Genomic DNA, 24929 nt, shown 5'->3' with positions numbered 1-24929 from the left:
TTATCTGTTGGCCAAAGTCGAGGGTAATATGCATTGTTTTACTCAAAAGGTTGGTGTTTCCGCTACTCTATTTGAATTTCATTCATTAATGTTTTTCTTTTCATTTATATACGAGTAAGAAAATATATCAACAATGAGAAAAGAGGGAAAAATATTGGACATAAATCTACAAAACATTCTAGCAATACAACTGATCTTGCTTGATCCTTAAATCCGGAAATTCTCAAATTTAATCACAGGATCTCCAAGATCTTATGTAGTAAATTTTTTACCATTTTTAGACAAATATTCTAGGAATCTCATTGAGAACATGAAGTTGAAATGGTTAGTAATCCTAGATCAAGATGCAGATGGAACTTATGGTTAGTTTGAGTAGGGTGATCAAACGACACCGAAATACCGACCCAACTGATCAAATGATGTAGGCTAGTGGTGTAGTTGACTGTTCCTCTAATCTCTCTTCCTTCATCGTGGATATTAAAATGTAAAAAGAAAAAAGAAAAAAAAAAGGAACTAAGAGTCTTAGAAAGCATACTATTTGGTGCATGGTGTCACACTCGCATTCTTTCAAGAGTGTAACGGCCCAGATGGCCCAGATCCATCAGATATTGTCCTCTTTGGGCTTTCCCTTTAGCCCTCAAGGCTTTAAAAGGGTGGTTTGTTCTCCTCCCAACCAATATGGCCCAGATCCATCCGATATTGTCCTCTTTGGGCTTTCCCTTTCGGGCTTGCCCTCAAGGCTTTAAAATGGTGGTTTGTTCTCCTCACAACCAATGTAGGAGGTCACAATCCACCCCCCTTCAAGACCCAGCATCCTTGCTGGCACTCTTTCCCTCTTTGGGCTTTTTCTTTCGGGCCGTTTGTTCTCCTCCCCAACCAATGTGGGACATCACAATCCACCCACTCTTTCCCTCTTTGGGCTTTCCCTTTCGGGTGGTTTGTTCTCCTCCCTAACCAATGTGGGACATTACAATCCACCCCACTTCAAGACTCCCTTTCGGGCGGTTTGTTCTCCTCCCCAACCAATGTGGGACATCACAATCCACCCCACTTCAAGACCCAACATCCTTGCTGACACTCTTTCCCTCTCTGGGCTTTCCCTTTTGCGCTTACCCTCAAGGCTTTAAAATGGTGGTTACATCACAATCCACCCAGTTCAAGACCCAGCATCAAAATGGTGGTTTGTTCTCCTCCCCAACTAATGTGGGAAATCACAATCCACCCCCCTTTAAGACCCAGCATCCTTGCTGGCACTCTTTCCTTCCTCCAATCGATGTGGGACCGCCCAAATCCACCTCCCTTTGGGGCCCAGCATCCTTATTGGTACACCGCCTCGTGCTACCCCCCTTTGGGGAACAGCGAGAAAGTTGGCACATCATCCAGTGACTACATCATCCGGTGTTTGGCTCTGATACCATTTGTAACGACCCAGATCCACCGATAATAGCCTCAAGGCTTTAAAACGCGTATGCTAGGGGAAGGTTTCCACACCCTTATAAATGGTGGTTTGTTCTCCTCCCCAACCAATGTGAGACATCACAAAGACTCTCAATGTGATTGTGCGACACTTACTCTCGTCCTTAAGTAAGTCAACCAACTAAAACTTGAGTCATAGTTAGTATGGACTCTTAGAAAATAGTTTTAGAAAACGGTATTAGAGAAAGTTTTGGAAAACGTTTAAAAAGCAATTTGAGAAAATAATGTTATAAGCTAGCACGTAATAAGAAACAATGATAATATGGGTCCTCGATAGTTCATTTTAAGGCAAATTGTCTTTGGCATGTCTGTAGACATGATTTTAACGATGAGTCATACATAAATTATAATCATGAAAACAAGTAAAAGAATCTGAAATAGATATGTAGTCACATGCAACACGTCCTGAATAAGCATGACCGTGACACATGATAGGTTGTTGAATGTTGTCTTTGAAATGAGTTATTTGACATGCAAATCGAATATACTACACATTTTTAGTAGTTGAATTAGTAAATTTTGTCCTTAACAGTGACACTCGATCATGAACGTTTTCATTGCCATACATAATATTTTAACTCGTGAAATAGCTCAAAATGTTCGTATCATATAGGATTGGTGTACTAAACTTGGGAGCTATTTTGGTGTGGAATTTGATGTTGATTATTGTTCTTTTGGATGTCCCAATTGGGCATAGGCTCTACACAACCTTCTTTCTCCTTCTTCACAGCTTCTTGTTGATGTTCCTTGTTCCTATAGATGCAATACAGCACAAGTTGAAGCAATCCCAATGGGCTTCCCACTAGATTTGGAGACTGCAAATTATTTAATTCAAACTTTCACATGTTAATTTGGATCGGAATCGTGTTGACTCATGAGTTTCTTTAAAATTAGAACCGTACATTTTAATTAAAGGTTTGAAAAATAAGTAAATAAATGTTTTACGAATTAACATTTTACTTTTATTAAAAAAAGATTGGATAAATGACCCAACCAACTTTAACCATTCCAATCTAAAAAATTTATAGTTTGGTTGGATTGGTTATTCGGGTCAAAAAAATTTATAATTCAAATCATTAAATTGAGTCTAAGAAATGTCAGCCTAATCCAACTCAACCCATTAACGGTCTCGAAAATTATAGTTAAAAGTAAGTTTATGAACTTAATTTTCAAAACAAAATACTTAATAGTTATCAAAAAGGGTTTTAGCGAGAACGAACCGCAAGGAAGATATCATGGCTAAGGAGTCCGTAAGCCAGCCATAAGGAACTTGCAAAGAACGAAAATAACGACAAATAAAATGGCATAAACTCGACACTCTTCGTCTTTATCACTTGATTCTACAAGACATAGAAAGAAGATCATTTGTAATGAACTAAACTTTTGTTCATCACCGAACGAACAAAAGTTTAATTTAAATATAAACGTTTAGAGAACTAAAAACGAGAACATGACCGAACGAGCGCTAGCTTACCATGGCTACCAATGGAGAGGCATACATGGCCACAGAAGCAACAAGGCCAATGCATCCCACAAAGAGCTTACGAAGATGATGAGTATGAAGAACAAAAGCAGAGATCATTCCCACACAGAAGAACACTGTAAGAACTCCCACCAATCCCAAAACCACCTTCTTCTGCACACATTATTTTCAAATCTTTTACCACAAATTATACATTATTATTATTATTATTCGGGTCGATCGATCACTTAACATGATATTCATTATTCCATTCACATTATGTCTTTAGAATATCGAAAATCGTGATTTTGATAATGATTTGAAAAGATGTAATATAGAGACGTGAAAGAGACTTGTCAAATACCTATAGATATTGGGTAACGAATCAATTAAAAAGTTTTTGAATCTTTTGCTTTCAATTATCTTTTATTCAAATTTTAAAAAGGATAATGTATATTAAATTTTTCGATTGATGATAGACTGTTTCTGTCCATATATAAAGATAATCTAAGGATAACAACGATAACTAAATAAAAATTATAAAATACGAGAGACCGAATAAGAATAAAAATAAACTCAAACGTAGGCACTAAAAGCATATCTTTGGCATGCGTGGATGCCGAAAAGAAAAAAGAAATAAATCTCGAACAAATGAATGATATGTTTGGATAAAACGAAAAAGTAAAATGTTTATGAAACGGGATGTAAAAAGGGAGTGGGTTGGCGAACTTGCCTTTGCTCGAGACGAGGCAAACGAGAAGTAGATGAAGATGAAGGAGAACTCGAGAAGGATTCCGAGGCCATTAATGGTGACAACAGGGAAGTTCTCCCATCCTTTGCTTACAACTGGTAAACCATACCAAGTGTAAAGAAGACAGTTCATTAGAGCAACCATGTATGGAACACATGAAAACTCCTCTGTGCTCTTCTTCATTATAACCCTCCAAAATGTCAATCTACATATACACAATACAATTTCAAAATTTAAAAATCGAGGTTCGTTTTTGTTTTTGAAATTGTGATCGAATGATTTGTAAAAACGATAACATTACTCCAATTCCCTGCTCCCCATTTCTCGTTTAAACAGGGATTTCTCATCCCACTTGGAATTGGTACTGTGGTAGCTCAAGCTCACTACTAGCAAATATTGTCTTATTTGAGTTTTCCCTTTTGAGTTTTTCCTCGTGCGATTGTGCGGCACTCACTTCTCAGCAACAAGTGAGTTAAGCGTATTCGTTCTTGGGTCGCCTACGGCCAAGCGACGTATGCTCGAGCCTCTGGCCCCAGTTCAAAAAGAAAGTTTTAGAAAACGGGAGCAGAGAGATTGCGAAAGAGAGTTTTGAAAGTAAGATTTGAGAAATTAAAATTGGTGTTGTATGGGAATGTAAGCAAAATGCAACAACAAACAGCTTACTGCATATAACTATCAAGTAGGGAGAAGTTGACAAGTTTTTAAAACGCGTCGGCTAGGGAGAGGTTTACACACCCTTATAAAGAATGTTTGGTTCTCTTTTCCAACCAATATGGGATCTCACAATCCACCTCATTTAAGGTCCCAGCATCTTTACTCGCACTCGAGCCTCTCTTCAATCGATGCGGGATCTCATAATCCCCATTCAAAACCCAATATCCTGTTGATACTCGTTCATCTCTCCAATCGACATGGAATCTCACAACATTTCTACAACCCATCTTAGAACACAATTGTTGAAAGACGATGAATTAATAATAAGAAGAAAGGAAAGCTGGAAAAATTTGATTACATGGGCACGGTATAAAGCAGCAAAGAAGCAACATTTCCTGCAAAAACGAGGAAACTCATTGATATAATTAATAATAACTTAGAACATGAGAATGAATTGAAATACAAAAATAAAACTAGAAAATACCAATCACTCCAACAGCCATGCGAATGGGACACAGAGATCCCATGATGTTTTTTATTTTATTTTAAGGTAATTTTGTTTTGTTTTGTGTCGAGAACAAGAGAGAGCTAATTAATTTGAACTCAAACACATTGTTTTGCAATGGATGTTTAAATAGAGAGTTGAAGGAATATAAAACACTATTCTAGATTTCCTTTTTTATTCCCTTATTTATTTAGTGTTACATTCACTAGCTAGTGGCATTACTTTTTCTTCCAATATCGAAAAATTATTTAGACTAAAATATCATTTTGGTCTGTGTATTCAGATCACTTGTGTACACAACCGTAAAAAAACAAAATAACGAACTACCTCTCCTTTCATCTCTCACTCCTCTTCTAAAATATCTGATTCCATATCAATAATTCTGATCCCATATCAATAATTCTATTAAGGTTTAACATACTTAAAAGATACAGTAAATTATGGTGTATTTTATAGAAAGAGAAGAGTTGGTGAATTAATTTGATTTACTAATGGTGACTATGCTAGAGACGTAGAAAATAATAGGAGGACTTCAGGCCTGTGTTTATGATGAGTGAATGAGGAGTAGTTTGGTCGTCTGGTAAACCGTCTATGATCCACTTTATCAACTATAAAAGGATGGGCCATTCTCAACTAGAAGGAACAAAGCTAACGTGAGATAATGCTTCGACTATTAAATTGTTCAAAAATTCAGTTCTACATGGTCATTCTGAGCACACAAGAGTAAGATTTTACTTTTGTTTTTAAGAAAAGTTATCGAAGAAGAAGCTGTTAATTTATTATTAAGTGGTACTTTAAAATAAACGTGCTAATTTGTTGACAAATCTTCTCAAATTAGAAGCATTTTTTTCTAGGATAGTTAAAACCTCAATTGTTTCGGTATCTAGCTTAGCCATTCTCGGCCAAAACTTTACAAATAAGTTAGAATGTTGAATATAAATTAAGACATGAAACTAGTCCGACTATATTCGGGTCCCAATTTTCATTTCAGGTCAACTCAACACCATTTTAGATTCTGGTTTTCATCAGAAATTTAAATCGATTTCTGATTTCTGCTTCAATGATACTTTAGAAACTGTTTATGTTGATTGAACGGTAATATTACAACCTTGGAAAGAAAATATATATTTTTTAAATAAAAACGACTAAAATTCAAAATACATGTATATATATATTATATAAGAGACCAGAATAGCAAGTAAAACCATGCGAGTACAAGTCCAATAAAAAATAACATTATATTATCGTAGAGATACAAGAAAATTGTGGTTCTCTATCTATTTTACAGTCCAATGAACTAAAAACTAATTTAAAATTTGAAAACACGAACATAAAATTAACTTTTATAATTTTAAATTAATAAGAAAAATACAACAATATAAGAGTCTTGGGAGAATAATTCCACAACTGTTGAAGTATATTTGATATTGATTAACAAATGGTTCATTAACACATTACCTTTAAATGTTCTTCAAATTGATGTTTCATATTTAATCAATGTTCAACTAAATGAATAATTCACAAGAATAGCATATTTGCAAATGGTTGAAGCATGTCTTTTTTTTCTTTTTTTTCCTTTTAAAATTATATATAAACTTTTTTTAATTTTTTTTATAAATGAGCATCGTCCGAACAGTTCAGCTATGCTCATATTTTCTTTGAAATATATACGTTCATAAAGTATCAATTGGTCCAACAACTCATATCTGCTGATCCCATTTAAAAATAAAATAAATTTATTAACAATTTCTTATTTCGTTGAATGGATTAAAATAAATAGGTCCATTTGATTAACAAAAACATTTATTTTTATTTTTTTATTTTCAAAATACATATAAAAATTCTTCTAATTTTAGTTTTTTTTTTTTAAAAGACGACATGATAAGATAGATCGAAACTATTCTCGATGTAGAACTATTAAACCATCCCTATGACGTATTCATTGGCATCAATATTTTTAGTTTTATTTTTATTTTTATTCTTTTTAATTACACATGTGTCATGACAGTGACAGTTGAGAATATATGTCTTAATTTGTTAAATTATGTTCATAACGATGCCTGCCTGACATTAAATTATATGTATATATATTCATTTTAAGTTGAACAACTTGTACGGTCGAAAATCTTGACTTTTTGTCTTGTTGGTCAAAGATATATATGTCTAAACTAATAAAATTGTGGTCGGGTATTATTCAATTGGAATATATATATATATATATATAGAATTTCTCCAAGTGAAGGGAAGAATTTGTTGGGTGGAATCCTAATAGTTCTTGCTTTTGAATGATGGAGAATCAAACAACTCATAGTGAGTTGAAGCAAAATGCCTCAAAATATCCCATTGAAAAATGATATAGTGTTAATAATTAGATTTAAAAAATAATAATTATCTCTCTCGAAACGTGTGGTTGTTCGAATTCTAGCAATTTATCGAAATTTTATTGGTGAGACATGAGTGGTAAATATAGTGAACTTGCTGAACGTGTGATTTTCTACTTAATTAAGGAGTTGTAGTACCTTCATCTGTTTGTATAGCTGGACGTTGGGTCTTCCTTATAGTATTTAATAGACTTTAGAATCCCGAGACTAAGCAAATCTTAGAGAGCCGGGATGTTCACTTTATAGAGATAGAGAACGTTTCTTCGTTAGTGGCAGCAGGGGAAGCAGCATAGGTGGTAGGAACTTACTAGGTTTAGATACCAATTCGAAGAGCATTCGTTTACCTCTCCTTACTTGCGTAGTTGTTTCTCTTCATCGAAACAAGACAGAGCAATGGAACCCGCTTAGTACGCTAGCTCCATTGCACGGATACTTGAAGGTAATTGAAGAGCTAGGAAAAATAATTCTTCTTCTAGAACTTTCTTTAACAAAAATTAATAACGATTATGGAAGTAATTAACGTGCATGATTCTCAAATTATTAGAAAGAGAAAATTCACCCAAAAATGTTCGACAATGTCTCTATCCAAACATAAAGACAACAACTTAAATATGAAAATCTAACTATTGTGAGTCGATTCCATGGCCTTCTTAGCCAACGTCATTGTCTGTACATAGAGCCCTTGCGTTAGTTGAAAAAATGTTAAACGTGGTTTGAGTATTTAAAAATACTTAGTTAGGTAGCACACTGTTGGGATCGAAAAATGCAATCATGGTTCACAGTAGAACCTACTTTTTGTAACTACTTTCCTTAGACTTTATTTTCTTTTTTCGGGTGGAGTTGGGTGTATAATACTTCTCTACATATGGTTCACGCACACATGCATGATCACAGAGCTTGTATGCGTACTCTTCGACTTGACTATGGTCTAGCATACGCTATAGAAAGAAAAGAGCACGTATCATATCATGATGTATGCGTCTGTACAAAATATATTGGAGAAGTATTCTATGCTTGTGACTTACATCATACTTTCTATGACACATATATAAATGTGCATGACATATCATTCATTCTTATCATACATGATTCATCAAGTGTCTCATAGAGCATAACGTGAACACGGTATCATAACATACATGGATTAACATACTAGAAGCACATGCATCATAAAATTTCATAAACACATTATACAAGAAATAACACGTAAATAAGTCACATGATACCTGTCATTATCAACAGACAATTCATCCAACTTAACCTAAGACATTCCGATAGAAATTCAATTCCTTTCTTGGCCTAAGTCGACGTCCCTAAATTTTATGAGTCGATGTTGATCTAGTTTTTCTGGTTGAGATCGGGTTACAAAGTTGAGATTTGGTTAGTGATTTAGGTCGGAAGTAGAGGTTGATTAAGAAGTCTTTTTTCATTATTCTTTTTTCTTTCTTGAAGGTTGGAAATGGTGGGTTTAGAATATTATTAACGAAAGAAAATAGACGAAAAAGTTGAGGAAATGGAGAGAAGTGATAAAAGAGGAAGAGGTCGAGGGATTTGCGAGAATTAGGTTGAGACGACATCCACAAATGGAAGAATATTTTTTTAGTGGGACGATAGTTTTAAAAAGACAGATTGCTCATCTTTTCTTTAATCTCGGGAGAAATACGATCGGGGTTAATTCAAACCCTTCTGGTAAAATAATAACAATCCCCACATTCAAACCGTTTCAGTTGCATATCATAAGGAATTTGAACAACTGCTTCACATATATTATCAGGAAGTACCGTTTGTGGAACATCAATATCCAAGGGCTTATTAGCTAAATGTTAATTGGCTCAGACATTACGCCCGATTACTTCTCGTGAATTTTTATAACCCTGTTGTATAAAAATGGTTAGGTAAAATGAAACGTTAGGTCTCCATTTGTTTTTCTTGTGGTAAAAAAATGATCAAAAGAGAGTTTGAAAGATAAAAAATGGAAAGATTGGGAGAAAAACATGAGAAAAGGTATGAATTATTGAGTTTTCTTCTCTTAAATTGCTTTAGCATATTGCACAATCGTGGATGATTCTTGCACCACTATGTTTGTCTATTTTTGGAGAAGAAACCAAGTAAGAATAAATCAATTGCTAGAGCTGTCCACACCGTGCCTTTTGGAAGACGAGATAACCAATTTTGAGTTAGCTTGATCTAGGGGTGTACATGCTCCGTTGGGTTGGGTTGTGAGACTTTTTTTATCCAATCCAAAAGTTCGGGTTGTTTGGATTGGTAACCCAAACCAAAAGTTCGGGTTGTTTGGATTGGTAACCCAAACCAACTCGAAAATTTTCACAACTCAACTCAACCTTCTATTTTCGGATTAAGTTCAGATTGGGTTGTCGAGTTGTCAAAAAAAAAAATTAAAGTTTTATTTATCCATAATTTATAATTATTAAGATACAATTTTAGATAAAAATATACTAAAAGTTCACAAACACAAATCAATCTATACTTATTGATACAAAAAAATCAATAAAAAAACAACCCGTGAAAATTGTAAAATAATATAAAAGAAATTAAACAAAATAATACATATATGCCTAGCATCGAATTCTGGCATGGATGTCCTTAAAGAGGCCGAGGTACCACTCTAGCAAACCTATTAATACAAAAAAAAATTCTTAACATAAATTATATATTTTTATTTGGCTCGGGTCAACTCGAAGATTTTATCCACGAACCCGAAACCGAAACCGAACCGATTTAATTTGGGTTCAAAAAAATGAACCCAACCCTACCCAAAATGCTAATCTAACCCAACCCAATCCTTATAGTTCAGATTGGGTTGGTCCGGATTGTCGAGTTGAATGTACACCCCCTAGCTTGACCCAATTTTTTTTATCTATTTTCGCTAGTTCTCACATTTCTCGTTCTCACATTTCTCTTCATTTAAGACCTATTTAAAGAGTTTCATGAAACATCAGACATGAGAGAAGGACAATTTGAACTAAGAAGCCGATTCTGACAAAGCAAGCAACAAAATTGGACTACTTTCTATACCAAACCTTATAATACTCTATTGTTTGTAAAGGTCTAATAAATTATTCTACTACTATATGGAGATGGTTAGGAGTTCACCAACTAACCCGTAATCGTAATTTTTCAAAATTCATGAGTATACTTTAAACAAGGTAATAACAATTTTGATCATATTACTTTTTGTCCTAAGAATACTTTTTTACAATTTTTTTTTTCATTCATTTAAGAATATTAATGAAACGAAGTGAATCTGAAAAAATATATAATTGTTGAAATAAAATTTGATCTGATACTAATGTGTAGAAATAAACGCTTGCTCTGAAACTAACTTGTTAACTAGATGGTGAAGGAGATGTCGAGAGAAAAGAGACAAGTAGATAAACGCTTGCTCTGAAACTAACTTGTTAAAATAACACTCACTAGATGGTGAAGGAGATGTCGAAAGGAAAAAGACAAGTAGACAAAAGAAATTTTGAAAAGCCCTTTTCTATTATACTGTACTTTTTAACTCGGTAACTTTTGCTCTCTAACTCGATAACTTTTGCTCTCTCTTGCTCTGCTTTTTACAATGGAAAACGTATTAATTTATAGGTTTTTATCCCATAACCCACTCTCATAACCCACTCTCTCCTAAAAGGATTCTTGGCCCTTCATTTTTTTTCTTTGGCATCATCCTTCCTACTACTCAATTTCAAAAACCTTATTAAAATTAACCAAATAAAAAAAACTACCTTTATTCTTTCATTTAAGTTTATTCCCAACAAAACTCCCCCATCAACTTAAATGTTCCTGACTCAGCAAAACTCCCCCCATCAACTTAAATGCTCCTGACGTCTGTCATGCCAATCATCTTCTTGTATTTGTCGAAAAGTAGTTTCGGTAGCAGTTTTGTAAAGATGTCCGCAACTTGATTCTGACTTGCCACATGCAGCAATTCTACGTTTCCTTCCTTCACATGATCACGGATAAAATGAAATCGAATATTAATGTGTTTGCTTCTTTCATGGTTCACTGTGTTCTTACCAACTCAATTGCTGATTTGTTGTCAACTTGTATTACGATTGCACCTCGTTGCTTTAGCTCCATCGTACTCAACAAATTTCTAAGCCATATTGCGTGACACACACACCAAGATGCTGCTACATACTCAGCTTCACACGTCGAGAGTGTCACGATTGGTTGTTTCTTTGAAAGCCAAGTAAATGTTGTGTTCCCCATGAAGAATACATAACCCGATGTACTTTTCCAAACGTATATGTCTCCGCACCAATCACTGTCAGAGTAACCGACTAACTTGTAATCTTCTATTTTTTAGTAGAATAACCCAAGTGACATCGTTCCTTGGACGTGTCGTAGGACTTGCTTCAGCACCTTCCAATGTGAATAAATTGGCTCCTCCATGAACCGACTTATTATGTCGACACTTAATGAAAGATCTGACCTTGTGCATGTAAGATAGTGAAGGCTTCCCACCAAGCTCCGGTACCTATTTGCATCTACTCGTTCTCCTTCATCGTACTTTGAGAGCTTTGCACCTGGTTCCATTGGTGTTGATACCGGGTTGCAATTTTCCATCTTGTACTTCTCCAAAATCTCCTTTGCATATTTCTCCTGTGATATAAAATTACATGTTTCTCCTTGTTTAACCTTTAAACTGAGAAAAAACTTCAACAAGCCAAGTCTGTCATCTCAAATTCTCACGTCATTGTACTTTTGAACTATTCTATCATTTCATCATTGTTGCCTGAGAAGATGAGGTCATCGACATGGAGAGCGACAAGTATCACATTACCTCCACTCTTCTTTGTATAAAGTAAATGTTCGTGAGGACATTGCTTGTACCCGTTCTCCTTGAAGTATGTGTCGATACGAGTATTCCATGCTCGCGGTGCTTGTTTCAACCCGTAAAGTGCTTTCTTCAATTTTAGTACCTTCTTCTCTTCTCCAATTTTCATGTACCTGGAAGGTTGTTCGAGGTATACTTCTTCTTCAAGCACACCATTAAAAAATGCTAACTGATATCCATTTGAAAAATTGGCCATTTGAATTGGACTGCTTGGGAAATGATCAATCGGATTGTCTCCATTCTAGCGACGGGAGCAAACATTTCGTCATAGTCGATTCCCGCATTTTGCTTGTATCCCTTTGCAACAAGTCGCGCCTTGTACCGCTCAATCTCGCCTTTAGCATTTATCTTTTTCTTGAATACCCACTTCACACCTATGGGCTGACTTCCTTCCGGTAATTCTGTCACTTCCCATGTGTTGTTGCGATGAATCGCTTTAATCTCCTCATCCATGGCAGTTTGCCACTTCGTGTTTCGCACCGCCTTTTCAAAGCTGATATTTTCAGCATCTGCCAGAAGACATACAAGGTGTACCTCATCTGTTGAGTCATACAAGTCTCGCAAACTCCGCGACAGTCAAGAGTCAAGAGTAATGAACCCAAGAGTTGATTGAAGACCTTGCAAGTGTGTCAAGAGTGCCAGAGTGGGCAGGACAGTTGCCGGTCAGAATTAGAATCAGTTGGGGGTTAAAGCCAAGACTACCCGAAGTTCATTAGTGTCGTGTGTCGACACTTCATTATGGGGAGATCTACCCGTCAAACAAAACCAAGCTCATTTGCCAAGTGCTTGTAGTTCAGAAGTTGGCAAGGCAAATGAAACAGTAAGTGCACCATGTCGGTGCCTTTCAAAGAACCATTCACATAAGAGGAATAGTGTTAGTGGTTACAAGCAGAGAAGCTGAGAGACGAGAAAAGACAAATGTCGGCCAAGTGCGAAAGTTGAGTACAATGTAAGTCCTTATGGGAGGACGACCTTGCTGCAAAGAGGCAGGCGAGTTCGAGTGGGGGAGAGCTGAATCAATGTCTCTCACCCCGTAAAGGTACTCTAACATGCGAGCACACGTGTATTCCTTGAGTCACCACCTTGTGCCTAAGGTGGATGACTCCACGAGATGTCGAGACCAGTATCCGCTCGAGAAGTGAGCATCAAGCTGGACGTGAACATAGAGAAGTGAAGTTGCGAGAAGATCTTGAGAAGTTCAAGTGCAGCAATAGCCACACGAAGGTGGCAAAATACAAAGTGTTGGCTGAAGGGTAGTGCCAACAACTGAAGCGGCTGCGAAAAAGTTTTTACTTGACTCAATAGAAGAAGTGGCTGCGAAGAGAAGATGTCATGGTCGGGCTTAGGAGCCCACCTTGTGCAATTCAGAGGATACACACATTGAGGCCAAGTTAGCCACAACAGGGCAAAGTGCCCTTTTAAGTCCATAGTCGTCTAGTGAGTGTCTGCAGAGAGAGTCAGCCTAACCACAGCTATGGCAAACCCTGAATAGCCACGTCTACGTTGCGAGTCTAAGTGGCCGAGTCCAACATGGGCGAACAACAGAAATAGGTCCAAAGGGGGATAGCCTGTAGATAGTGTGCACAAATTTTCGTATCCGTCTGAAGCATGTTTGTTTTACAACAAGTCAACAACAAGCCGTCTAGACTCCGCTCCCATAATAGTTGGTGCCGCGAAGAGTAATATCGTGGTTGGCTTGCGAGACACACCCCGCGGGGTGTACCGTTATGGGTCACTCAGAAAGTATGCAGATTGGCCAAGAGTAGTGCCAAGCCAAAGTTGAGGCAAGTTCACCCAACAACTGACCAAGTCAAGGGTCACAATGTGGTGCCATATGACAAAAGAGAAGTCAGAAGCATCTACTCGAACTTGTCCCCAAGCTGACGGAAGACGTCAACAAGATGAGCATTATGACAAAAGATAGTCAGGTGCTTAATAATTTTATACTTTTCTGAAACACAACCAATAACAGCAAGTCGAGTCGACAACAGTCAGAGAGTTCGGATCGTCATCGGGATGATGCCAAGGTTGAGTGGGGGAGAATTTCACTATCAGTAGGGCGAATGCGCCCCGAGAAAGTCATCGAGGACGATGACTAAATTAAGTGGGGGAGAATGTCATAATCTGCAATACGATTGTGCCCCGAGTAAGTCATCGATGACGATGACTAAGTTAAGTGGGGGAGAATGTCACAACCATACTATGAAGAGAATAGGTTGTGACCCTCACGTCATGACAAACAAAGCGGCGTCCCTCAAGAGATGCACATCTGGCCACATGCGGGCCAATATAGAAGAGTGCCACGATGCGATCGAGGAGGACGATGCATCATCTAACACACCACCACGCGAAGTGGGCATTGAAGACAAGTTGAGACATAAGCAAGACAAAGACATTGAATAGACATGAAGGGCAAAGACATGAAGGGCAAAGATAGGCTTGTTGAAGGGCTGGGTAGGGCCCCAGGCCTTAACCTCACAAGTCGGGGTTTCGGAAGAAATTTGGGCATGCAGTTCAGGAGTTAAGTCCGTCCATATGAAATATGAATGCTCGTCAAGTTTGGTGTCAATCGGACACCGGACGACAATGCACGACACCATATCACCGTTCACCAAAATCATGTCAACGCCTGAAAGATTGAAAATGGCTCAAACTGTACTATTGGGGGTACCATGGTGTTAGCTCTCCACCACCCATGGGCCCTGTGGCCTAAGTGAGCTACCCTGTGGCACATAGGTGTGTCACAGTGTGGGCGAGCGTGCCGAGACGAGTGTCTCGGGCGACTTCCTTTGAAATAGGTTTTTGAAGGACAGTACCGGACGACACGGGTGTGTCGGTATTACGCCCTAGCTCGCGTGTTAGGGATTGCTACATACACCCGCTATCCGGTACGATATCCGTAAATGACTCGACATGGGTACGGGAGGGCCAATGCCTCAATAGAACCCGAATGGTTGGATGTTTGGGAAGTCTCGATGAGATAAAAGACACGCGGGCCCATTCTCAATGGCATGACCAAGCGAGTTATGATGGCCGACGACATCCCGAGATTCGGGATGGCGTCAAGACATATGGACCCCGTCGATGGGGATCGAGATGACAAGATGAGATGCGACGTTGCATTGAGAGATCTTGGCCCAAGCAGAGGCAAGGTCGAGCCGAATGACTTGGCCTAGTGTAGAGGCAAGTCGGATGTGTCGCAGACAATTGAACATGCACGCGCAGGCGGCGTGTGTGGTTGAACAAGCTTGAATTCCGCACAAGCAGTGTTCAATTGGCGAAGACAAACCTCGCTTAAGGTCCGACGAAGCCACAAAGTCGGGGCGAAAAATATATATGAGGCTTAGTTTCCCTTAAGGCTGGTCGTGAGCGTGTCAAGATCACGACGCCGCACGGTAAAAATGTAGGACCGTGACAATTGGTATCAGAGCCGATGGCGAACATGATGGGACAAATGTCGCTACCACGATTGACGAAGACGAACTACGAGAATTGGAGCATCCAAATAAAAGCTCTTATCGGTTCTCAAGACGCATGGGAGGTGGTCGAAGAAGGTTTCGAAGAACCGAAGGATACCACGGGATATACAGCGACCCAAACAAGGCGTTAAAAGAATTACGATCAAAGGATAAGGCAGCATTATACATGTTATTCCGGGTTGTTGACGAGTCGGGCTTTGAGAAGATTGTCAAGGCAACTAATTCAAAAGAAGCGTGGGACACTTTAGAAAAAGTGTTCAAAGGAACCGACCGAGTCAAGCAGGCGCGTCTCCAGACTTGCGTGGCGAGTTGGAGAGCATGAAGATGAAGGAGTCAGAAAACGTATCTGACTACATCACGCGCGTACAGACCGTGGCAAATCAACTAAATCGAAACAGAGAAATGTTACCCGAGACGCGGGTTGTGGAGAAGATCTTGAGGTCGTTAACAGACAACTTCAAGAATGTTGTATGTGCCATAGAAGAGTCAAAGGACCTAGCGACGTTCACGGTCGATGAGCTTGCTGGTTCTCTCGAGGCACATGAACAACGTAAGAAGAAGAAGGAGGAGACACTCGACCAAGCGCTTCAAACTAAGGCATCAATAAAGGATGAAAAGGTACTCTACTCTCAAAATGTTCAAGGTAAAGGTCGTGGAAGTCGCAAGAATGGTCGAGGTAGTCAAGGCAACAGTTATGAAGAAAATTATAAGGAGAAGAGACTATCGAGCAAAGCAAATTGGCGTGGAAGAGGATGCAATCAAGGACGCGGTCAGGGATATAATTTCAACGTCGTGTTACAAATTCAAAAATATGGCCACTATGCAAATAATTGTAACTCTGGCAAATGTTACAATTGTGGCAGAATTGGTCACTATGCAAGAGATTGTCGAGCCGAGGAAAAGATGGAAGAAACGATCAACCTAGCCTTGGATGACGCAACAAACAGAGGCATTCTCTTGATGGCCCAAAAATGAAGAGCTGAAAACAAAAGAACGCGGCGGTGCGAAAGACGATGGCGAGGAAATTGAAGAAATTGAAGAAATCATGAGTGAGGTCGAGAAAACGAAAGTGGCTTAGGTGGAATCATAAAATAGAGCATACGGGAGTTTTGTTGGAAATAAACTTTAAAAAAAAAAAAAAAAAAAAAAAAAATAGTTTTAATTTTGTTAATTTTAATAAGGTTTTTGAAAGTTGAGTCGTGAGAAGTGAGGCCAAAGAAAAATGAAGGGCCAACAATGATTTTAGGAGAGAGTGGGGTATGGGATAGCTTAGATTTTAGAAAACCTATAAATTAATAGGTTTCCATGGTAAAAATGAGAGAGCAAGAGAGTACAGTTTAATAGAAAATGGTTTTTCATAATTTCTTTTGTCTTATTGTCTCTCCACTCTCGATATCTCCTTCACAACTTCGTGAGTGTTATTTTAACAAGTTAGTTTCAGAGCGAGCGTTTATTTCTACAAATAATTTGTTGAAATAAAATTCGCTTTGATACCAATTTTTAGAAAATAATAATCCGCTCCGATACCAATTTGTAGAAATAAACGCTCACTCTGAAACTAACTTGTGAAAATAACACTCACAAGACGTGAAGGAGATGTCGAGAGGAGAGAGACAAGGAGACAAAAGAAATTCTGAAAAACCCTTTTCTATTACACTGTGTTAACTCTTGCTCAGTCTACCTTGTACAATGGAAAACCTATTAATTGATAGGTTTTCAAATCTAAAATTGACTGTCTCATAACTTACTCTCTCCTAAGATGATTCCTTCATTTTTTTTTTTCTTGGGCCTTTTCTTCTCTACCACTCAAATTTCAAAAACCTTACTAAAATTAACAAAATAAAAAACTACTCTTTCTTCATTTAAGCTTATTCCCAACAAAACTCCCCCATAAACTTAAATACTCTGTTCAATGATTCCACATGGGCCACTTTCATTTTCTCGAACTCAGTCGTAGTTTCTTCAATTTTCCCTCCTTGTCCTCGAGCGGCAAACTGAGCTTGTCCTTTTCTGATGAGACTTCATTTGGAGCTTCTCGAGAACAGCCCATTTGAGATACCAACTTCTCATTTCTCCCGTTCTCAGCCACGCTCGATTCAGACGTCATAGCTCTGTTCAGTTTACTCAATTCCATTCGCAAGTTCACAACGACATTTTCAGCTTTCATTTTTGCTTCCTCCATTTCGGCATTATCACGAGTGAGTGTCTAAATCGTGTGTCGTAGATTCATTGACTCCTGTTAGACTTGATTCAGGTTCACGTCGAGTGAGTCTCTTTGTTGAGTCAACATCTCTATATCTTTCTCCTCCCTCGCTAGCTCGTCCACTAGAGCATCAATCTCCATTAACAAGTCATTCTCTTTCTTCACACCTTCTTCACTTCTTCAACTTTCATCACAAGTCCAGAGATTACCTGTCCATTCTCTTCACTTCTTCCACTTTCATCACAAGTTCAGAGATTACCTGTCCATTCTCTTCACTTCTTCAACTTTCATCACAAGTTCAGAGATTACCTGTCCATTCTCTTCCTTCTCCTGTTTGAGATAGGAGGAACTCTCACTCAGCTCAGCAATTTCCTTCTCTAACCTTTCAACCTTTATTTCTAACTCTTTCTTTTCTTCTTCCATTTTCATCCTCTTTTTTCTTTCTTCCTCGAATTGCCTTTCAGTTGGTGCTCTCTCTCTTCGAGCTCAGGCTTTCTGTTATTCGGTTGTTAATCTTTCTTCGATTTTCTCATCTCTGCTATCAGGATTTCGCCACATCCGCTGCGCATCACCTCATTTCCAACAATTTTCACTACCTCACGACTATCGCCATCGTCTTTCGCACCGCCGCGATCTTTTGTTTTCAGCTCTTGTAATACCCGAAGAAAGAGAAATAGAAATAGAAAAAAATATATATATAGGAAAAGTCGAGAGAGGGGCAAATAGGTAAGTTGCCCCTCCAACCACTTGAGGGGTCCAAATGAAACCCTATCAACCGTCCTGCAAAAGAAAAATAGTGAGAGAAAAGGGTTAGAGATAACCTAGAGAGAGGAGGAAGAATGAACGGCCGGAAGACTCATCAAAAACTACCGTCGGAGTCTACTCCGGTCAAGATCATGATGCAAGGAGCCTTTCTTGGAAGGGAAAAGAGAATGTGCGTGGCCGGAGTCCCATTTTCTATCAAAAAATCAGAAAAACCCGCGAGGTAAGATCTTGAACGTTTTCTCAGATCTACGATTTTCCTTTGTGAATCAAGATCTGAAATCTTGATACATTCATTTAGGAACAACTCTCTACAGGATCTTTTAAGAAGTTTGGCCGAGACCTCAACCCGAAGGCGGAGATCCGAGAGTCGTCCGAGAACGGCGAGCAAACTTCCGACATTCTTAACTCGTCCGATAGTCAAGCAAAAATTACAAAAAAAAATACTAGGGCGTAGCCCGTAACACGATCTAGAACTTTGCCGAAGGAATCATATCGATCCGATCTACGGATCGAAAGATATGAAAATCAAAAAAGGGGACTGTGTTTCGGTTTTTAGAGGACAGAGAAGAAAGAAGAAAGAAAAAAAAAAAAAAAAAAAAGGGCGGCCGGCGAGCGGCGATAGGCGCCGGACACGCATCGACCATCGGCTGGAGCAACGCAGCTCCAGCGAGGCGTCGACACGTGTCGCCTGCTGCTGGCGCGTGAGCGCGCGTGGAACGGCCAATTTGGCCCGATTGCTTTCTGTTTGCCCGATTTTTGTCCCGGTTCAAGTTCTAATATTGTTTTTACGTGAATAGGGACCTAATTTAAAGAAATGAGTATTTTTAGACACCTCACGGGCAAAGAAACGCTAGCAAAAAGGGCACGTGTCAACCAAATAAGTCACCACCCGGTATTTAGGAAGAAATACTTGTATGATTCGTTTGGATTGCATGCATGCTAGTAATTTTGCTTCAGATTAGCTCTCGTTGTAAAATATTAGCCGGATTGATTGCTATGAGTGTATTGGGTGTATTATCTGAGTGTTGCTTGTATGCTTTTAAGTTCCCGCTGTATGTATGCATGCATTTAATTTATGTTGGAATTGTGTATTCCGTGTTCCGGGTGCTTGATGGACGAATTCGCCCCATTGAGCGCGAACTTCGTGCTCTAGGTGCTTGATGGAGGTCATCGCCCTGTTGAGCCGGTATGCCTAGTTTGCATGAATTATATGGTATGATGTTAGAAGATGGTTGCATGCACACTCTATTAATTGCTAGGGCCCATTTCTATGATAAGCTTAGGAAATTACTGTTAGGAGCGATATGTCGCTCCAGCCAGACTTAATTTTCCCCTAGGAACTTAACGGTTTACCACGGCAAGAAGGTACCTCGGAGTGTTCATAGATTGCTAGCGTGAGAACAGTATCTATAGCTTCGTGGGAGGACCAAGGGTCCCTGATCAGTCCTTACTGCTCTTAGCCATTTCGCATGGGAAATGTGTCCCCACGTCGTACAGCCCATTAGCTGCATGGGAACGGGTTGGGTCGCGCCCCCCATAGGGGGACTATATGGGCGTAGGGGTATTCAGCACACCCCTAGGCTAGGTACCATGTAGTCCCAGATAGCCATGTAGAGGTAGCACCTCATAGAGAGATACCGACCATATTAGCTCGTAAGGAACCTCTAGGCGATTAATGAGAGGACGATGCACCGGTGAAACCCAAGGGGCAAGCTTCAAGGGGCTAAGATTAGAACTAGGTGTCCTAGAACTGAATTAGGAAACCGTTGGAACCTGTTAAATTCGGATGCGAAGAGAGCCTACAAGTAGGTGGCTTACTAAGTATAATTTTTATACTCATTCCTTTTTACCTTCCTTTTTGTCAGGTGCTGGTCGAGGTGGAGGAGCGTTGGAGAGCTGTGCGGTCACAGAGGGGGTCGTTCCGGAGCGTCAGTCCCTTTTCGATCTTTTGGAGTCTTTTGTGAATTCCTTTTATATTTGTATTTTATTTCCTTTTTATAAACTTAAATCCTCTTTTGAAATATTTTAATTTTATTTGATTTTATCTTTTTATTTCACTCTCCTTTTTCTTTTCTTTTCTTTTTTTTTTGTTTGTTTTCGATTTCATCTTTTTACTCACGATTCGGTTTTTCGAAGCCTCGAAAATCGGGTCGTGACAGCTCTTCATTTTTGGGCCATCAAGAGAATGCCTCCATTTGTTGCGTCATCCAAAGTTAGGTTGATCGTTTCTTCCACCCTTTCCTCGGCTCGACAATCTCTTGCATAGTGACCCATTCTGCCACAATTGTAACATGGAATTACAATTATTTGCATAGTGGCCATATTTTTGACATTTGTAACACGACGTTGAAATTATATCCTTGACCGCGTCCTTGATTGCGTCCTCTTCCACGCCAATTTGCTTTGCTCGATAGTCTCTTCTCCTTATAATTTTCTTCATAACTGTTGCCTTGACTACCTCGACCATTCCCGCAACTTCCACGACCTCTACCTTGAACATTTTGAGAGTAGAGTACCTTTTCATCCTTTATTGATGCCTTAGTTTGAAGCGCTTGATCAAGTGTCTCCTCCTTCTTCTTACATTGTTCATGTGCCTCGAGAGAACCGGCGAGCTCATCGACCGTGAACGTCGCTAGGTCCTTCGACTCTTCTATTGCACATACAACATTCTCGAAGTTGTCTATTAACCACCTCAAGATCTTCTCCACAACCCGCGTCTCAGGTAACATTTCTCCGTTTCGATTTAGTTGATTTGCCACGGCCTGTACGCGCGTGATGTAGTCAGACACGTTTTCTGACTCCTTCATCTTCATGCTCTCCAACTCGCCACACGAGTCTGGAGACGCACCTGCTTGACTCGGTCGGTTCCTTTGAACACTTTTTCTAAAGTGTCCCATGCTTCTTTTGAATTAGTTGCCCTGGCAATCTTCTCAAAGCCCGACTCGTCAACAACCCGGAACAACATATATAATGTTGTCTTGTCCTTTGATCGTAATTCTTTTAGCGCCTTGTTTGGGCTGCCGTATAACCCGTGGTATCCTTCAATTCTTCGAAACCTTCTTTGACCACCTCCCATTTGTCTTGAGAACCGGGAAAGCTTTCATTTGGATGCTCCAATTATCGTAGTTCGTCTTCATCAATCGTAGTAGCGACATTTGTCCCATCATGTTCGTCATCGGCTCTGATACCAATTTGTAAAAAATAACAATCCGCTCTGATACCAATTTGTAGAAATAAACGCTCGCTCTGAAACCAACTTCTTAAAATGACACTCACAAGACAATGAAAGAGATGTTAAGAGGGGAGAGACAATGAGACAAAAAAAATTCTGAAAAACCTTTTCTATTACACTGTACTTTAACTCTTTCTCTATTCTTTCTCTCTATTTTTTACAATGGAAACTTATTAAATTATAGGTTTTCTAAAATCTAACTATCCCATAATCCACTCTCTCCTTTTCTTTTCTTTTTTTTATTTAAGTTCATTCCCAATAATAATTGCATAATGATATGATGCATGAAACCCACCAAAGACATGAAAGAAATGGATAGCTGATGAAGAAGACAATGTGTGCAGTAGAAATTACAAAGGACATGAATAATTGAGGCTATACCCTGACCAAACCAGAGAGAGAAGATGAGTGAATTTTAAGTGTGGAAAAGGAACACAAAACTTTTCTTTTTGTTTTGAAGCTGCTTTGTGTTATACCATATTGATTTTGACATTATTCTGCTTGCCTTCCACCTTTTCCCACTCTACGCTAATCTTCCATTTTGCTTGCTTGGATTTCTTCAACATCACACTATTTACTCTCAATCAATGCTTCATCACTCTCATCCCTAATCCCTCTCTCTCTTGGTAAAACTATTATGAGATTCCATATCAGTTGGAGAGGGAAACAAAACATTCCTTACAAGAGTGTAGCAACCCCTCCTTAGTAGACACGTTTTAAAATCTTGAGAGAAAACCTACCTAAAGAGGACAATATCTGCTAGCGGTGGGTTTGAGATGTTACAAATGATATTAGAGCCAGACACCGGGCGGTGTGCCGGCGAGGATACTAAACCCCAAAGGGAGGTGGATTGTGAGATCCCTTATTGGTTGGAGAGGGGAACAAAACATTTCTTATAAGAGTGTGGAAACTTCTTCCTAATAGAGGCATTTCAAAACTTTGAGGAGATGCAAAAGAAAAATTCAAATAAGACAATATCTTCGAGATGAGCTTAAATTGTTACTATATTATTGGCCCTTAACTCTCTCCTCCGGGTGTAGGTGTGTAGAAGTGAAGGGGTCCTAAACAGACAAAATAATTTTGTATTCATTTCTCTGTCCTTGCCTGGGGGTGGGGGGCTGTTGCAATTGGAATACTGAGCCCAAATAAATGCAGGATAAGATGTGTCATATCTGAATATGTGTGTGCAGTGTAGAGCAGTTGGGGGAGAAGGTTAGCTGAACTGAACACAGGCACTACTAGACCACTTCCCCAGGTCCCCAACTACCAGTTGAACATAAATGGTAGGTTGGATTACGAACTCTGCACTGCCTAAAGCAATCAGTATGGAGAAAGAAGGTGACGTATCAAAGAGTTTTAGGCATCCATTTCAAGTTTTGTTGGTGGGTGCTGAGTTTTTTGACATCTCTTAATCCTAAAAGAATGAAACTACTACAAGACCTTCCCCCCAAGAACACCTCTCCCTCTCCCTCTCTCTCTCTTTCCCTTTCTCTCTCTCTCTCTGTAAGTTGTCAACTACAAGTCTACCAACCAAACAAGTCAACCAACAAACTTACTTCCCAAAGTTTGGTGGGCAAAAGAACATATAGGCATTCACATAAACTTAAATTTCCCTGTGGATGTTTCAACCCTCCCTCTCATTACAGTTTTTCCTAAACTTCTGCCATCCTCAGTTCTCTATCTTCTTCCTGTTTCAGTGCTGCCTCTAATCTTTAGAGGAAACATGAACAATCATCGTCAGCAGAAACATGCCAAACTCCCTCCACTAGAATCTGAAGGTTTTAACTCGATTGTCTCTACTTTCCATGTCCTATTACTCAATCCTGGAATTCGTCTCTTCATGATCTTCTCACTTTCTAATGATATTTGAAGTCCTACTTCCTTTTTATGAATGTGTGGTTTATTATCTAACAGAAGTCAGCAGCACTAGGTGGCAGTTTATAACTATGACAGCACAAGAGGAAGATCTTATCCATAGAATGCATAAGCTGATTGGAGATAGGTAAGTTGGGTTCAAGGAAACCCAGATTTTTCAGCAAGAATGGATATAGATTCTGCTCCATCTCTCCTTCTAGTATCTGAGTTACTAAGAAAATGACTTTCCTTTCAGGTGGGATCTGATAGCAGGCAGAATTCCAGGGCGGAAACCAGAAGAAATAGAGAGGTATTGGATAATGACTCACCTTGAAGGGTTTGGAAAAAGAAGAAGAGGATGAGAGAGACAGAGAGATATAGGAAGTGAGGGCTCAGTCAAGAAGTCTTTAAAGACTTCTAATGGGTTCTTTCCTTCCTCTTTTGAGGTTTCCCTGAAGAAAAGCATGTCCTAATAACTTTAGTGTATTGCAAGTACCCTTCTAAGAACACATGGTATGGAACTGAGCTATTTTTTATCTATCAAATAACACAGCAGAATTTATAAAGCAAAGACCTCTCGGTTTATTGTGTGTGCGTGTGTGTGTGTGTGTGTGTGTGTAAGGATGTAATTTGAACATGTCCGAGTCTAACATGTGAGGTTGACTGTTATATTTTTCAAACAAGTTTATAAGGAGAAATTAAATAAAGATTACCTAAAGATCAAGGCATAATAACTCCTTTGCTACTGTTTAAAAAGAATTATATGAACAGTTGATTTCATGGGCTCGAAAATGAATGAGATCCGCTTCATTCCCAATATCATAATGATTTGGTCAGCCAGTTCCCTTTAAGGTACAGAATTGCCATTCAATTCTAATCTCAAACCACAAACAATTCAAATCTCCAATCATTAGCCTTTTCAGATGCACAAAAGATGGCTGACAGCAGACACGCTCATAAGTTCAGTCCAATAAAAGTATATCTTTCCCGAGAAACAGAAAAAGAATGCAATGAAATGCCAATTCTGAAACAACCCAGCTTTACGTGTAAGAAGGATATATTTTAATTGAATCTATGGAATATCTCTGTAAAAAAAAGTTAAATAAGTACATGAGAAGTGAGAATTTACTCTCACCTATGGATATTTTAAGCACATGGATAAAGAATGAAGGATATTTTACTTGAATCTACAGAATATCTCAATACAAACAGTTCAATAAAGGCTAGAGGGGAGAATTTACTATGATGTATGAATATTATAAACAAAGATTACTGTGTTGCAAAGGATTGGAATGAATAATGAAAA

At 38.8% G+C, this 24929-nt stretch overlaps 3 protein-coding genes and 1 long non-coding RNA gene across 5 annotated transcripts; 3 read left to right on the top strand and 1 right to left on the bottom strand.

Moving 5' to 3' along the window:
* Nucleotides 1-1921: 1921 nt before the first annotated feature.
* Nucleotides 1922-4933, bottom strand: LOC111808688 (bidirectional sugar transporter SWEET3b-like). The gene is made up of 6 exons (XM_023694830.2): nt 4828-4933; nt 4702-4738; nt 3672-3894; nt 2951-3112; nt 2697-2816; nt 1922-2291 (listed from the first exon to the last, which is right to left on the bottom strand). Exons 1-6 carry the CDS (start codon nt 4868-4870, stop codon nt 2100-2102), a joined length of 777 nt encoding a protein of 258 aa, XP_023550598.2. The 5' UTR covers nt 4871-4933; the 3' UTR covers nt 1922-2099.
* Nucleotides 4934-15887: 10954 nt separating this feature from the next.
* LOC147789645 (uncharacterized) lies at nt 15888-16544 on the top strand. The gene has a single exon (XM_087116941.1). The coding sequence runs from the start codon at nt 15888-15890 to the stop codon at nt 16542-16544; it is 657 nt and encodes a 218-aa protein (XP_086973067.1).
* Nucleotides 16545-17231: 687 nt separating this feature from the next.
* On the top strand, nt 17232-20594 carry LOC147789644 (uncharacterized). The gene is made up of 2 exons (XR_015411440.1): nt 17232-18757; nt 18836-20594. It is a non-coding gene; the product is annotated as an uncharacterized LOC147789644 (long non-coding RNA).
* A 2000-nt stretch (nt 20595-22594) lies between these two features.
* LOC111808050 (MYB-like transcription factor ETC3) lies at nt 22595-24520 on the top strand. Of its 2 annotated transcripts, none has more exons than XM_087117042.1 (4): nt 22595-23107; nt 23467-23547; nt 23687-23771; nt 23880-24520. In XM_087117042.1, the coding sequence occupies exons 1-4, from the start codon at nt 23050-23052 to the stop codon at nt 23983-23985; spliced, it is 330 nt and encodes a 109-aa protein (XP_086973168.1). In that variant the 5' UTR covers nt 22595-23049; the 3' UTR covers nt 23986-24520. The 2 variants fall into 2 exon arrangements, with proteins under 2 accessions (XP_086973168.1, XP_086973167.1); XM_087117041.1 differs by having other exon boundaries at nt 22846-23107; nt 23684-23771.
* The last annotated feature ends 409 nt before the right edge of the window (nt 24521-24929 follow it).

The sequence above is a fragment of the Cucurbita pepo genome, chromosome 13, assembly GCF_057944985.1.
Source record: "Cucurbita pepo subsp. pepo isolate OVF chromosome 13, ASM5794498v1, whole genome shotgun sequence".
NCBI classification, from domain to species: Eukaryota; Viridiplantae; Streptophyta; class Magnoliopsida; order Cucurbitales; family Cucurbitaceae; genus Cucurbita; species Cucurbita pepo.
The sequence above is the reverse complement of the archived record's forward strand: the minus strand, read 5'-3'. Positions and strand labels throughout refer to the sequence as shown.